At 26.4% G+C, this 16557-nt stretch overlaps 1 protein-coding gene across 1 annotated transcript; it reads left to right on the top strand.

The window, feature by feature from the left end:
• The first annotated feature begins 12139 nt into the window (after window positions 1-12139).
• Window positions 12140-14829, top strand: LOC124928195 (S-type anion channel SLAH2). The gene is made up of 5 exons (XM_047468725.1): window positions 12140-12268; window positions 12355-12995; window positions 13072-13842; window positions 13935-13966; window positions 14042-14829. The coding sequence occupies exons 2-5, from the start codon at window positions 12363-12365 to the stop codon at window positions 14472-14474; spliced, it is 1869 nt and encodes a 622-aa protein (XP_047324681.1). The 5' UTR covers window positions 12140-12268; window positions 12355-12362; the 3' UTR covers window positions 14475-14829.
• Window positions 14830-16557: the final 1728 nt, after the last annotated feature.

Here is a 16557-nt window from a genome sequence, read left to right as displayed (position 1 = left end):
ACTTAGGTAAAGCAATACCTTTTTCATTTTATAAGTTTAATTAGTTAATGAATTCTTTTAACTTAAAAACTTTGAAAAGATTAAATCTCAATATCAACCACTTTTAGGAAACTACAAAATGAAACAAACAAATTAATTTTATAAAGTGAAAGAATGTGGGCAGAGATGCCTACCTGCCTGCAAAGGGATCCGCCGACTCCGAGTTATTATTAATTAATTAATTAGTGGAATTAAATCTCTATTAATATTATATATATATATATATATATATATATATATATATATATATATTATATATATGCCGCCAGTGCAAACCCCACTTCACTTACAAAAAACGACTAACCCCAAAATGGATGTCTCTATCATTAATTTATATGCACTCATTCTATTTTTTCAACTATATAAGTTTTGGAATAAACTGTATATTTAAATAATTAACTATTTAAAGGGTTAATAATTAAATTATTTTAAGTATATGATTTTATAGAAATAAAATGAGTTCAATTTTAAAATTCATTACAAACCATCATAAAAATTATTATTATTATAAACACATATCTATCTTATAATATTTATTTTGGTTGATTTTTTGAATCATTGTATATATTGATTGTTTTTTACTTGATGTTATAATTTTATTTTTTAATTATAAATATGTGATGCATTATTTATTTATAAAATTTAAATGAAAATAATATTAAATTAATTTTGTTAATATTTAAAATTCAAATGTGATAGTGGGAAGAAGCTTTTCTTTTGTTGGCAAAAAGATATACTTTTGTTGTAGAGGGCATTAATATCTACATAATATTATTAATTGTTGATATAGTACTCTCATAACTTTAACCTAATTGTCATATTAATTAATCTTAATAAATATCAATAAAGTAGTATTAAAATAAACAATTTCACAAATGATTTGTTACAAATATATATATAAATTAATGTTGAAACTTTAATGACAATGAATGACTTCAAATATATGAAAATTGGAATGATAATGGATTATATATAATCATATGTTCATAGATAATTGTGGGTACTAAGTCGGGTTATGATTGGAGAGTAGAAAAAACACCTCCTTAAAACCAAAATATTATGTTTGATGGGATGAAACTAATTAACCACCCATATAAATATATTATTACATCTATTAGAGTTAGATTGTAATTAATAAATAACTTATTGAATTCTCTATCATAATGGGCAACAACTGTATCAAAATTAAAAATAGGTGTCAATTATTCTTTAAACTCTGTTCAATACAACACATGTAAAAGGGAAAACAATTTGTGAATGTGTTACTAAAAAACAATTGTCTAATATTATGGTTTGTATTTGGGTCAGGCTTTAAGGTTATGTCTTTCAAAACTAATATAAGTTGGTTTGTGGATTGATTGCATGCATTAATTATAAATTGTTGTTAACTGGGCTAGGCTTCAATTATAAGACTATATATTAATAGATGAAATCAAACTTTTATTTAAAAATATATATATTTAACTATTTTTTTAATCTTATTTAAAAGTATTATTTATTTTATTATTTAAACACTTATATTTTTATAATATTTTAATATAGTTAATTTATATAATATTAATATTTTCACATAATTTTGAAAATAACATAATTAGTGTGACATTATTTTTAGTTGGACTATATATTATTCATTTTGTGTTAGTTATAATTTTTTTTTATTTTGTAAAACATTTTAATTTTAAATAAGTTGATTATAATAATTCAAAATTAATTATATATATATATATATATATATATATATTACCAAAACTAATATATAAATTATTTTAATAAATAACTTAGCACACCACAAACACGCATATAATTATGGATATAATCTAAACTTAAATATTTATAATAAATGGCTTTGTTTAAAAGGATGAACAAAATTAAGATAACATTTTATTTATATATTGCAATTTTGAATATTTTCATTTATATATTATTAGTATTATAGTTAAGCTTTATAGGTCGATATTAGTGTTACAATGCTTTATAACACGACACGATTAGTTGTGCCTTATTATAAGATTCTTGGGCACGACACAAGCAAGACATAACTCATGTGCAATTTGCCTCAACTAACCAATTTCATGTCTAGCCTTAATTCTCCATTTTTGTAGCATTTTGGTTCTATCCAATCAGACTGCATCAATCGCAAAGTTGGTTGACAAAAGCTGTAAATTGAAAATTTGAGTCCAACCAAGTGAGATTAGTACATAAATCTAAATGGAAAAAGACATATTTCTGGATATGATAGTTTCAAGAAATGTGTGGTTTCAGTCGGTGACAATTGACCTAATAAAAATATCTCTTTTTGCAGCAGCACAACCATACCATTTTTAATGGATCCGGTCCAAAAGAAGGCCCAGACACAATAAAATAAAAAGCTTGAATTAAAAGTGATAAAAGTCTAGACAGTAGGCAAAGTCTCAAAGAAAGCCTTCTCATTAACTTGATATAAGAGGGAAGATAATTTTTTTTTATTATATATATATATATATATATATATATATATATATATATATATATATATTATTGACTTGTATTGTATTACATAAATGATTATCTCATATATATATATATATATATTAATACTTTTGATTTAATATTTTTTTTCTCATAAAATTTAATCATTAATAATTTAAGTTAAAATATATATTTTTACGAGATTTATTTTTTGATTAATTATTTATAATAAGTTCTTATGGAATTCCTCCCTGCCATGTTGACACTTAAAATTTTTATTAATTTAATTTTTGAACTTTTAATGTTTCATAATTTTATAATAACTATTGAATTAGTTAAATTTTGATATGCTAATGAAAAGAAACATATATGGAAATGGTATAACCCAACAATTCAAAATTCAGATTTTTAAAAGTTTAGAAACACTATTTTATTAGTTGTGGTTGGGCTGTTGCCCAACTCCAGTTCTCTATAAATAGCACGGTTATGTTTAATTAATAAAAAAATTATCACTTGTAATATTTATTTTGATAATAACAAATGATTTCTTTGCAAGGAAGGATATCAATGTAATAAATTTGAAGTTATATTATTAAGAATTTATATAAATGTCCATCTATATTTAAATTTTGAACAAGTGTACTTTCCAATTTGAAAAAATATTTCTCTGTATAGATAAATCATAAAATGAGAGACTTATTTTTGAATTAAGTAAGAAAAAAAAATAGAGTGAGAATTATAAGTGCACACAATCATATTATAATAACAACCAATAAAATTTAGAGTTTAATTTGAAAACGGTATTAATATTAGTGTAAAATTTTAAAAGTATTAATATAATATAAATTACTTAAAAAAATTAAATATAAAATAATTTGAATAATGAAATCAACGACATTATGAATAAAAATACAAGTGTTAACAGAGAATATTTTAATATTTTATTTATAATAATAATTTTAAATAATAGAAATTTTATAATTAATTAACTAAATATTATATAATGAATAAATTTTATTGGTCACCCTATAAAACAATAATTATAAATAATTATGTGTACTATTTTTAAAAAAATAAAACAAATATTTATTTATATAATTTTTTTAATTTTACATTGACAAAATATATTAGCAATCATTTTCTTCTATTATATTTTTTGTTTTCTATTATTATTATATTATTGAATTTTAAGTAAAATTATTTAAATAATATATAATTAAATATTAAAAATAAATATAAAAAATAAAATTACAAATTAAGTGAAATTTGTTTTAACGCATATTTATAATCTTATACAAAATTCAATTATATATACTATACAAACCAAAGTAACCATACGTAACCAAAAAAACACATTCAAAATTTATTTTTTATTTCAAACCGAACTTACATTCAACTAAAACTTTAGACAAAACATTAATCCATTTCAGTTTAGACCCAAACTAAACCACCGCTCATAATGTTGGATTATTATTAATATTTCGGTGGTCATAATGGTCGGTAAATATTCAGTTAACTATTGATTAATGATATATTTGATGAGAGTATGGCATCATAATTGAACTGAATCCATTCCTAGATTACATTTAATATTATATGGTGACTCGTGATAGATAATTTAAGCTTTTTAAGTGAAGATAGTTACTTTTTAATAATTTAGACAACTTTTATGGTTATTTAATTAAACTTGCTCATAATATTATAAGTTTTAATATATTATATGTATATTGTGTAACTATTTATACTCTCACTAAAAAAATTTAGAATGATTCACGTATATGTATGAAGTAACTATTATATTATTTTAACGTTTAATCTTATCTAAATTGTTAAAATTTTATTATATTCTAAAACATCTCTAAACTCCAAGGGTACCACAAAAAAATATCAAAAAATATTGTTTTACAATGGATGGCTTTATTTTGTAATTACATATTCTTGTTTCTAAAAAAAAATATATTGAATTGTGATTAATTAGTTTTTAATATATAATAAAATGTAAGCATATTATTATTTTATTATGTATACAATAAAGTAATAATAATTAAAATAAATTCATATTTTAATAAATAACATAAAGTACATCCAACTTTATATATTAAATCAAAATTCATTTTTATATTATTTAAAATATAATAAAATAGTAAATGATATATAATAATAACAAATAAAATAAAAAAGTAATATTATTAAATCATAAAAAAATAATTAAATAAAAAGTAATAATAAATATATATATAACCGATTTTCCCATTAATCTTAATAAGTAATACATCTTTTTCTTGAATTATATTTCGAATAAAAAATGTTGAGGTTGTCAAATGTGTTGAAGTTCATAATTTGTGTCTTTCGTCAACATATTTTGATATGGCATCGGATGTTAAATTACGATTTAAGGTTTCTTAAGACTCGATTATCACTAAAATGAAATATAAACTATTTAGATGGAAAAACAAAACAATCTAAAAAAAGACGACTAATTCTCATTAATTAAGATATGCTCGCATATATAAGGTCTTTATGCATTCTCTTAAAAAGTGTGGTGGTAAAAATTGAAAGAATAATATATAAATTTATACAGGGAACTTATAACTCATCATTTTGTCATTTAATTAGTTAAAATAAGATTAATTGTTTTAAAGATTAAGGAGATTTGAATATTCGAGATCTTGTTTCCTTTAATAATACTCTTCTATTAAAATGATGTAGTAGATTTGCAACGAAGACGAATAGTCTTTGAGCATCGATGATCAAATGTAAGTATAGTCAATATTGGCCTAGTTGGTTCATCAAAATGTATAATTATCCAACGGGGTATAGCATTTAGAGGAGAGAATTTATTCTAGATTCATTGAGTAGTCTAGATTCGTTGTGAGGGATAATTCTTCAATCAGTTTTTGAAAGGATATTTGGTGTAATATCAAAAATCTAACTACGTATTATGAGTTCGTTTCCATTGCTATATGTCGTTAATGACATATTTGATCATCAGTCTAGTGACATCGTCAGTCAAATTAAATATAGAAGACGATTAAACATTAGAGAGAGTTCGTCACATAATAGAGTTTAATTACTTTTGGTATGACGCAAACAAGTATCCTCGTATGAAAAAGCCGTTATGCGTTGACAAGACATTGATATTTTTAATGTGGGGCGTTGGTATAATTTGTTTGTTAAAATGATTTCATATAATTTTTGGAATGAAAGCATTAATCATGGTGAAATTTTTACGAATGATAATGTGTATTAAACAAAGTTGTATTATAGTTAGTCATTGTCGTATGTGTCACGAAGATGTCGAATTGAAAACTCACTTACTTTTGCATTTTCGAGGGGTGATTAGTATTTGGAGTCTTTTGTGAAGTATTATTGAGATTCATTGGGTGATTGATGTCAAGTCTTTGGGTAGTTGTTGGAAAATTTGGATTGATGCGGCTGATATGTCAGATCTACATAATTGAATTATCATTCCAATTATTTTTGGTGCACTATCTGGTTGGAGACAAATCGTCGAACTTTCAATGATCGCAGTCGTCCGATGCGTATTATTCATAATGCTGTTATTATAACATTTTCCGATATCCATTCTGAAAAGTCGGTAAAGTCGGTCGGGGAGTTAATCATTCTTCTTGAGTACCTACGAGTTCGATAACCTATTGCATAACTCTTTTTTTTTTTAACTGATTCTTATCATTTTAAATATATATAGACTATTTAAAAAATATATATTATTATGTTAATAGAAAGAAAAAATGTATACTTTATCAAAGACATAAAATTATAAATATATACCATTATATTAATTTTTATACTTAAATTTTTTAATTTATACTCCATACAAAACATAAAATTATAAATATATACAATTATATTATTTTTTATGCTTAAAAATCAAACTAGAATCATATTTCTTATAAGGCATACCTCTACATACACTTTAAACCCATTGTAACTTATCACTCATACTCAATATGTTTATATATCATTATTCATAGCAGCATGATTTTGACTTTGTAAAATTAATATATAGTTGTTAAATAATATTTGATTTGATGTTATGATATTAGAAAGTTTGGTTAAGAACATTTTACAATTAAAGAAGATAAATTGTTTAAACTTTTAATAAAACAATTTCTTAATATAGTGGGAATTAAGTGAACATCACAATCAGCACGATGACACAATTTCATTGCCGGGTAAAAAAAAAAGGCAATAGCTCAATGGGAATAATATAAGACACCACCATTGCTAACAGCAACAAAATACCCAATTCCATATTTTATCCCTCAATCCAATCCAATTAATCATGAATTCAATAGTTTATTTCTTTTTAAGTATACTAGAGATTCCACTAAGTTGATAAGGAAGAAATATGAAATCAAACTACTTATTCTTAATCTTTAACCTTATGCAAAAATATATAAATACAAGAGATTTTTTTAAAAAACATAACAACAATCATATTTCAACTTAAAATGTGCTTAGTAAGAAATAAAATCGTGAAGTCGTGAATTTTGGTCTCTTAGACACGGACTATTGTAACTATTAAATTAAGTTGAATATAAAATTTAATATTTCTATCAAATATGAGCAATAATTTTATTATTCATAGAGTCTTTTAAATTAGACTCCAACCACAATAATTTAATATTAATTGTATTGCACATCTATTCTATTTATAAGTGTGTATTCCTATTAATTGTAGCAGCATTACCTTTTCTTTTGCCAGTCCATCCTTTTGATAGTTGATTTGTGACGTAAATTTCCATAATTTTTTTTAATTACTTAACATATTTTTATTTATTTATTATACGCATAAAAGATTAATAAAACAAAAGGATTAACCAAATAAACAAATGAACTTCTAAGAACTATTATTAGAAAAAATACAAGGCCAATTACCTAAACTTTAGGGAATTAATTAACTAAATTAATGTGAAAGTTATATAAAAATAACAATATGATATTTTTTTTTTTTTAAATGACAGTCCGATTTTTTCTTTATAATATTGAAGACAATTAAATTCACAACTTCTGGAAGTTGAAGCGTGCTTAATATTGATTGGGTTATGTCATATCACTCAAAATATTATGACATATTTGGACTTAATGGAAAAAACAAAATATAGCACTAACAATGCCGACTTATCATTTAAAAAAAAAAAATAAATTACCGACTAATCATGTCAAAGATATTTAATGTTTGATGAATGATAGAGTAAAATTGGGGGAGAGAATATGAGAATAAATGTATTATTATTAAAAAAATGAAAAAAAATATAAGAAGAGATAGTAGATAAATTTTTTTATTATTTTTTTGAACAATTAGATTGCACGTCATTCTCTCGTCATTTTCGAACTTTGTCGTGTTCTACCTATATTTCAAACAAAAATTTTCAAACTACTCACGTTTCCATTCCTTTTCCCAAATTATCCACATTTCCTCTCTAAATTATTAATTAACTCATTCTTTCTCTTAATCCATTAATTAACCATTTTCTCTCTTAATCTCCTTCAATTATTAATTAACTAACTCATTCTCTATCAATTAACTAATTAATTAAATATATTATATAAATATTAAAATAAAATAAAATAACACATATATTTTAATTTTAGTTACATTTATAAATATAATATGAGAAATGATTAGGTGAGGGAATGATTTGGCATAATTTTATTCGTTGAAAAAATCAAATAATTTTTCTATTTTCTCTCTTTCCTCCCACTTTTACATTTTTCAACCAATGAAGGTGATGCCAAGTCATTCCCTCACCAAATTCCCTAACCAAATTTCCTCACCAAATTCCCTTTCTCTATCACTCCTCTTATATACTCTATTCTTTACATTATAAATTTTACTTAAATTTATAAATTTTTATTATAAATTCATACTCTCTTTTCTTTACATTATTTGATTAGAATTTAATCTCAATTAATTCATTTACAATATTATTGATCAATCATATATTTTAACTTATCTTTTAAGATGTTAAAATATTATTTATTTATTTTCAGATTTATTATTATTATTTTGAACTTATTTAATATGAAGTTAATTTAAATTATTTTAAATTTATCATCAAATAAAAATAATATTAAATATAAAAATTATTTAATAATTTAACTTATACTTCTAAATAATAAATTTGTATAAACCTTAATTCTTCAAACTATTAACCCTAAAACTTTAAGAGGGAATTAATTAACTAAATTGATGTGAAAGTTATATAAAAATAACAATATGATTTTTTATGAAATGACGGTCCGAATTTTTTTTATAATATTGAAGACAATTAAATTTACAACTTCTTGAAGTTGAAGCGTGTTTTATATTGATTGGGTTATGTCATGTCACTCAAAATATAATGAGATATTTGGACTGAATGAAAAAAACAAAATATAACCCTAACAATGCCGACTTAATATTTTTCAATAAAAAATTGAAATTACTGACTTATCATCTCAAAGTTATTTAATGTTCCCTCATGATAGGAGGGAAATTTGAAGAGAATATAAGAGTAAATAGCATAACATCACAGCTGAAAAAACGAAAAAGTATAAGAAAAGATAGTAGAGAATTTTTTTTATTATTTTTTGAACAATCAAATTGCACATTATTCTATTGGGTCGTGTTTTTTTTTTTAACTCAAACAAAATCAACTGTTCAATCAATCACATTCATTATTTCATTAACCAAAATACTAAAATACCCTTAATTTTAAATTATTATTTTTTATTTTTATATATCAATATCTTTTAACTTTTTTTATTAAAAATAATATCACCTCCTCAAATCAACAACAATTATTATTTTTTTCTTTTAAGTTTTTAAAAAAAATTCAGAATAAGGTCTAAATGTTTTAATTTTTTTATTCTTTTAATATTGTCACATCAATGGGACACTTGGCATGCTATTTATGGAGAAAGCTTAGAAAAACTAAATAGCTTGTTTGAGGATGTGGTTGTTGGGTTTTGGTTGGATTTTTTTTTTAAAACAAAGTCTGGTTTGCTTAAAAGTAAAAAAAAAAAGTTTTTATTTATTCTTTTTATCAAATTATCGTTTTATATCTCTAGATTTTTATTTAATAATTAATTTATATTAAAAAATATTAAAAAATAATTTTATTATTTTAAAAAATAAAAAAATAAATTAAATAGATAATATAATGATTGAATATTTGAGATAAAACTAGATCCTCCAAGAGATTCTATAAAGGGTATAAATGTAATTTTTATTTAATTTAATTATTAACTTTAAATAACAAGAATCTCTTTCAAAAAATATTAGCAATAATTGATTGAAAAAAAAAATTTAGGAAAGGAAATTAGTAGTTAAAAAAATAATAAATTTTTTTCTCTTTTCTCCTCATTTATCTTTTTCTAGTTAGTGAGATTTCATTCTCTCCCAAATTCTATCTCTAATTGTCTCTCTTATCCTCTTCATAATTTATTTATTTATATTTTTTTCATTTCATTTATCATTCTTTAATTTATTTATTTGTTTTTATATTAAGTTCTCTAGCAAAATGATAATCATTTCCAAGTATTTTGATGAATATGAAATTAAAGACATCTATAGTTGAATAAACAGTCCATCCAAAAATACTTGTGGATGAGAATGAATATGCTATCTTACGTACAATTAAAAGTGAACCAACTCACCATTCAATCGTGCTACATTCCATATATCTTTTTCTTTTCTTTTTTTTTTCTTTTTTTTTTTCCAAACTTAGCCTTTTTGGTGTCTTCTTTTAATCAAAATGAAAAGAAAAAAAAATCATTTGAAAATTTTGTTTCTAAAAAAATCTACAAATTAAAAAGAAAAAATCACACTTTTCTTCTTCCCCTTTAGATATTTTTCTTTCTATTTATTTCAATCATATTCTTCCTACCAAATATGAATAAACACCTTTTATTTTATTAATTTTAAAAAACAATTATAATAAGCAATGATGACGATAGTGTTAAAATAAAATATCTATGATGGTAGAAGTTTAGGTAGATATAATTATTTAAATATATAAAAGTAAAGAAGAGATTATAATGGCCTAATTTATTCCACTTTTTCTGTTATTAAACAACTAAAATATGATTTATATTAAACAAAAGGATCCATTAATGGGGGTTATAATAATTACTTTTTTTACAAAGAATTTCTTAAAAAAAAAAAAAAAAAAAAAAAAGTAAATTTCGGAGATCGAGAAGAAGCTGGATCATCAGATAAATCTATTCAAACGCCATTACCAATCTGCATGAGATCGCATTTCCAAGTGATCAAGGTTTCAGTTAACATCCAGTTCTTTCGATTGTAATTTCCATTATCAGTGACCGTACGTAAGGATCTATATATGATCGGCGTTATGATTTCACCATCTGTTTTCACTGTCAGTGTATGTATTAATTTACAGATCTACTTCACATTATTAAGTAACCATGATGAATTCTTCTTCTTTTGTATTGATTTGTTCCAATTTCTTCCTTAGAACAACAACATCCATGAAGAATGCCGCCATTCGCACGCAACTGATCCTTTGACGGCTACGAAATCTTACAACAGGTAATTTAATAGTACTAGTGTTCTTTGTTTGAAAACAAGGAAACGTTTGTGAAGTTTCCTTTTGCGAGGTAAATTAATGACCTGATACAGACCCAAATACCCAGAAAGTGGGAATCAATTTTAAAACTAGTCTGAAATGGTGGGTGATTGATAATTAAAATACAATAATAACGATGTTTTGTCATCTTCCTTTCTCTTTGCTGGAAGTGGGGACATAAGTGATCAAATATAAATTATTATGCATGCCTTCGTGTTTGATAGATTTCCATTAATTATTTTTTTAAGTTTCTTGTCTTCTAAGCCTGCGGTCCTCATATTGCGGTGCTGTAGGATTGGACGGTGGCATATTGCTTGATTCCTGCTTGCAATTCTAGCTGTTGATCTTTGTGAGAGGTGGTATCTATTTCCTCATCCTAAGGTTCGAATTCAATGTTAATTTTTCCTAATTTTTTATGTTGGATGTTCCTATCAACTGGTTTGACTGACTGACTGACTGACAGACTGGCTGGCTGGCTGGCTGGCTGTGTTTTCTCTTGGGTGCAATGCATTTTATAAAATATACAATTGAGATTTGAGAATGAGTTTTCATATTCTTTCCAACTGATAATATCTGCTTATTTCTTTAAATAAGTCATCAACCATGTGTTTGTTGGCACCATCTTGAGCCGTGTATTTGTTATTATTAATCAGCATCATCTTGTTTCGTAACCAACACATGTTAATTAATCATTCAGATAAAATACAGCTTACATCATGAAAAGCCTGTGTGTTCATGATCAGTAACTTATGCTGACCATTATTTGTATAAACAAATCTCTGCCACATAAACATTTAACCCCATTTGAGATCATGGTAAAAAGAAAAAAAAAAGGAGATGGATCAAAATAGCATCTCACATCTGAATATTTTGATCCTTTTTTTGTTTCATACCAAGCTTATATTGTGTCGACCAACACAGTGAACAGCTGTCCATGGTCAAATAATAAGATTGTAAAATCAAAGGTAGTGACAAAATTGATGACCTAACTTTTTTCTTTAGTTTAATACAATTCCACTTCTATATCTTTCCCATTCTATCTCTTTTTATTTTATTTTATTTTTACAAGCCCATGCAATATTGTCTATATAAGTCTGTTTATGCTTCCTTATTTGCCTTGGTGAAATTTACAGAAAGAAGAAAATAAGAGAGCAATTGTTGCAGATTCTGGTGGTTTTCAAAAGGTACAAATTTTATCTGATCATTTTTTGTTGTGAATTTGATTTTCTCAGTCGTGTGACTAAAAGCTTTTCTTCCCAATTTGTTATAGGACTTAAGATGGAACATTTGGATAGTGAAAAGCAGCAGAGTCCAGAAGAAGAACTTCCATCTCTGCTCAGAGTTATAACTACTCAAGAAGTTGATGGGTTTGATAGCTTAAAAGCCGTATCTGAGAAGATTGATGAAGATGGACAGTCATCCCAGTTGCCACAAACTTTTTCTATCAGCATGCCTTCTTCTCCATTGAGAGCTAGCTTGCCTGGAAACAACAGAGATCTCTTAAGAGATAATGATCCAACAACAAAAGACGTGAATAATAATGATTCTGGAAACTCCTCACCTTCTTTTGTCACCAAATATGCAAAATATTACTCTCAGCCTATGCCAGCTTTTTCCTCTTCTTCCTCTTCTTCTTCTGCTGCATTTCATGACATATCCAGAAAAATTAACTTTCAAAAACTTCCAGAAAAGCATATGAAGAAGAATCCTGCCATTAACAAACTCAAGGATAAGAGGTATGACTCTTTCAAAACATGGACTGGCAAGTTCGAGAGGCAAATATCACATCTAGTTGGAAAAGGTGGAGAAGACCAGCCAGCAGCCTTTCCTGAGCAGCATGTTGAAATGGAGAGTGTTCCAGTTGATCGTTATTTCGATGCCCTGGAAGGACCCGAGTTAGAAACTCTCAGGGTACGTACGTGTTTGTTATTTCTTGGATATTGATTGTTCTACAACATTAATTTCATTCATGTTGTACATAATACAGGCTTCGGAAAAGATCATGCTTCCGGAAGACAGGACATGGCCATTTCTTCTTCGCTTTCCGATCACTTCATTTGGTATGTGCTTAGGAGTAAGCAGCCAAGCCATTATGTGGAAAACATTGGCCGTTTCTCCAGCCACAAAATTCCTTCATATCAGCCTGGATATAAACCTGTTTCTATGGTGCATATCAGCCGTTCTTGTTTCCATTATTGCTTCAATCTATTTACTGAAATTGATTTTCTACTTTGAGGCTGTTCGTCGCGAATACTACCACCCTGTCCGTGTAAACTTCTTCTTTGCACCATGGATAGCCTTATTATTCTTAGTATTAGGAATCCCATCCTCAATTTCTCCTGATCTGCATCCTGTCCTGTGGTACATTCTCATGACACCCATCTTCTGTCTGGAACTGAAGATCTACGGGCAATGGATGTCTGGAGGACAGAGGAGGCTTTCGAAAGTGGCTAATCCATCAAACCATCTTTCAATTGTTGGTAATTTTGTTGGTGCTTTGTTGGGTGCTCAAATGGGGCTTAAGGAAGGACCTATATTTTTCTTTGCTGTTGGAATGGCTCATTACACGGTCTTATTCGTTACACTCTACCAGAGACTACCCACAAACGAGACTCTTCCAAAGGAGCTCCACCCTGTTTTCTTCTTGTTTGTTGCTGCACCTAGTGTTGCTTCCACGGCTTGGGCGAGGATTCAAGGGTCATTTGATTATGGGTGTAGAATTGCTTACTTCATCGGCCTCTTTCTTTATATTTCACTGGTTAGTTAGTCCTCTGGAAAGAAATCAAAAAGAACCCTGTTTTCGTTTCTTTTGTAGCTTCTCTCTAATTATGTGTATTTTTTTCTTTGCAGGCCGTTCGAGTTAATTTCTTCCGGGGATTCAAGTATGTCATTTAGTTTTTTTTTCCAAATTTGAACTAGTCGGGCGTTTTTTGATTGAGTAAATGGTTTTGTTGTAGGTTCTCGTTGTCATGGTGGGCATACACTTTTCCGATGACTGCATCAGCCATAGCAACGGTTAGGTACTGTACAGAGGTGCCGAACGTGGTAACAAAAGCACTTGCAATAATACTATCGGGCGTTGCCAGTCTGACTGTGACATCTGTGCTGGTTACAACCATCATTCATGCAGTGGTGCTGAAAAACCTTTTCCCAAACGACATCTCGATTGCAATCAGCGACATGAAGCCAAAGGCAGCGAAGACATGGTTCCATCGTAGGATCTTGAGTTCTGATAAATCAGATATTGAGAATTATCTAAAGTTTGCTGATACAGAGAGTGCTACTACTACTAAGGACATTGAAGCCTGCCTAGACCAGACACGCTCAACAACCAATGAAGAAGAAATTAACGCCAAACGACAACATGTTCGTTCAGTATCTGGATCATAAGTGTTTGATTTGTGTGGTGGTGGTGGTTGAAAAAAAAGAAGTTAAAAGGAAATGGAATGAACTCATTCTTCGTCTTTACAAGAAGAAGCCCAACACTCACTTCTAGTTCTGGTTATTGAAGGCATCAACAAAAGCATCCAGAAGATGAGGAAGGATTCAAGGCTAACTAATTTAAGATATTTTTATCCATTCCAATTGGGTCTCAGAACTCAAACTCCAAAAATAAATTTAGAACAAATTTCAAAGGTTAGTTGGTTGGTTGGTTGGTTTTTCCCAGGTTTTGAGTTCATATGTTTGATTGGAACAATGAATATTATTATTATTATTAATAAATAAATAAAAAGTGAGATTTCTTCAATCAGTTTGAGAGAAAGATAGCTTTCTAAATTAAATATATAATAAAGAAGTTATAGATTTGGTAAATTACATTACTTTGAATTTATTTAAATTATAAATGTATTCTTTTAATTAAAAAAAATGGTAAAATGATATATTAAGAAAAGAGTTATTGAGTAATGATAGGTGAAAATTTTGCTTACCCAAAAAGTACAAAGTGTATTAGTTCTCTCTTAATTGTTTTTCTACTCTAACAACTTTTGCGAAGTCAAACACCAAACACATTGTAAATTATAAAAAAATATATATATTATATATAAATATATATACCAATTATAAATTATAAAAAAAAAAGTTTATTTATTATTCTATCTACGGGCCAAAGATATAAGGCTTTGAGGCCCTTTCCCTTAATTTAAATTTTTATCTTAGTTTATCCTTTATTATTCAAAAAAAAAATGTAAAAGGATAAATAAATAAAAAAAGAAAAGAAAAAAGAAATATGTAAAATTGTGAGAGTTTAAGAAAATGTTTGATTTTTGGTCTTATGGTTTCACTAGTCGTCAAAATAGATATAAAAAAATATTAAACATGATGGAGAGTTCGTTCACTAATAGAGTTTATTTTTGGTAGGACGCAAACAAATATTTTCGTCTGAACAAGACGTTATGCATTGACAATAGATATGGATAGTTTTCAAATGCGACATTGATACAAGTTGTTCGATAAAATGATTTCATATATTTTTTGCTGGAAAAAACTTTAAGTGTCAAAGATTCCATGCAAAATCTCGTTCTTTGAATAGAGCGATATTCACGCTGGAATTTTTACGGATCCGATAAGTGAAGGTAAAAAAAAATTGTATTATAGTTAGTTGTATGTGTAAGGAGAAAGTTAAATCGGCAACTCACTTATTTTTGCATTTTCGAAGGGTGACTAGTATCTGAAGTTTTTTGTGGAGTATTACTGAGATTTATTAGGTAATGTTTGAGTCTTTAAGTAATTGCTGAGAAGTTTAGATTGATGCGACTGATATGATAGTCCTACATATTTTGGTTACCATCCCAATTATTTTTTATGGACTATCTAGTTGAAGAGAAGTCGTCGAACTTTCAATAATCGTAGTCGTCCGATACGTATAATTCATAATACTATTATTATAACATTTTTTATATTCGTTATGGAAAGCCGATAGAATCCGTTGGGAAGTTTATCGTCTTTCTCGATCACTTACGAGTTCGATAACCTTTTAAGAAACATTTTTTTATATTTTTTTTCTTTCCTGTTATGTTTTGTCGTTAGACTTTTTTAAAAAAAATAGAAAATAAAATAATATTAATATATATATATATATATATATTTATATATATTTGATAATCAAATATCAATATATTTTTGGAAAGTTTTATAATTTCTTTTAAATGTTTTTATTTGAAATTAAATTGTACAAAAAAATAATAATTCCTTATAGACTAAAGTTGTGGTTGAATTCTTACTTAAATTGTTTGATTTTTATCTAAAATGTCTTGAACATTTATTTTTATAGTAACAATATGATTGGAAATGATAGTCACCTAACTATCTTCATCTTCAGTCCCCCTCTAAAAGAAATACCAAAATAAAAAAATTGGAAGCAGCTGGCACTGGTATTTTGTAAATGTGGTTCCTTGTATAGGTTTAGGATTTCAAGCCTTCGTCGGTGCAGCCTACATTCTAGTTAAAAATATTAGCATGACACCCAAGAGCG

Source organism: Impatiens glandulifera, chromosome 2 (genome assembly GCF_907164915.1).
Source record: "Impatiens glandulifera chromosome 2, dImpGla2.1, whole genome shotgun sequence".
Lineage (NCBI taxonomy): Eukaryota > Viridiplantae > Streptophyta > Magnoliopsida > Ericales > Balsaminaceae > Impatiens > Impatiens glandulifera.
Note: the sequence above shows the minus strand (reverse complement) of the source record. Positions and strands in the feature narration are given on the sequence as shown.

Bases quoted from the DNA above. Each gene is read 5' to 3' on its own strand.
- LOC124928195 (XM_047468725.1), top strand. From the start codon at position 12,363: ATGGAACATTTGGATAGTGAAAAGCAGCAGAGTCCAGAAGAAGAACTT. The intron at 12,996-13,071 runs GTACGTACGTGT...TACATAATACAG, and splicing joins CCGAGTTAGAAACTCTCAGG to GCTTCGGAAAAGATCATGCT. The intron at 13,843-13,934 runs GTTAGTTAGTCC...TTTTCTTTGCAG, and splicing joins TCTTTCTTTATATTTCACTG to GCCGTTCGAGTTAATTTCTT.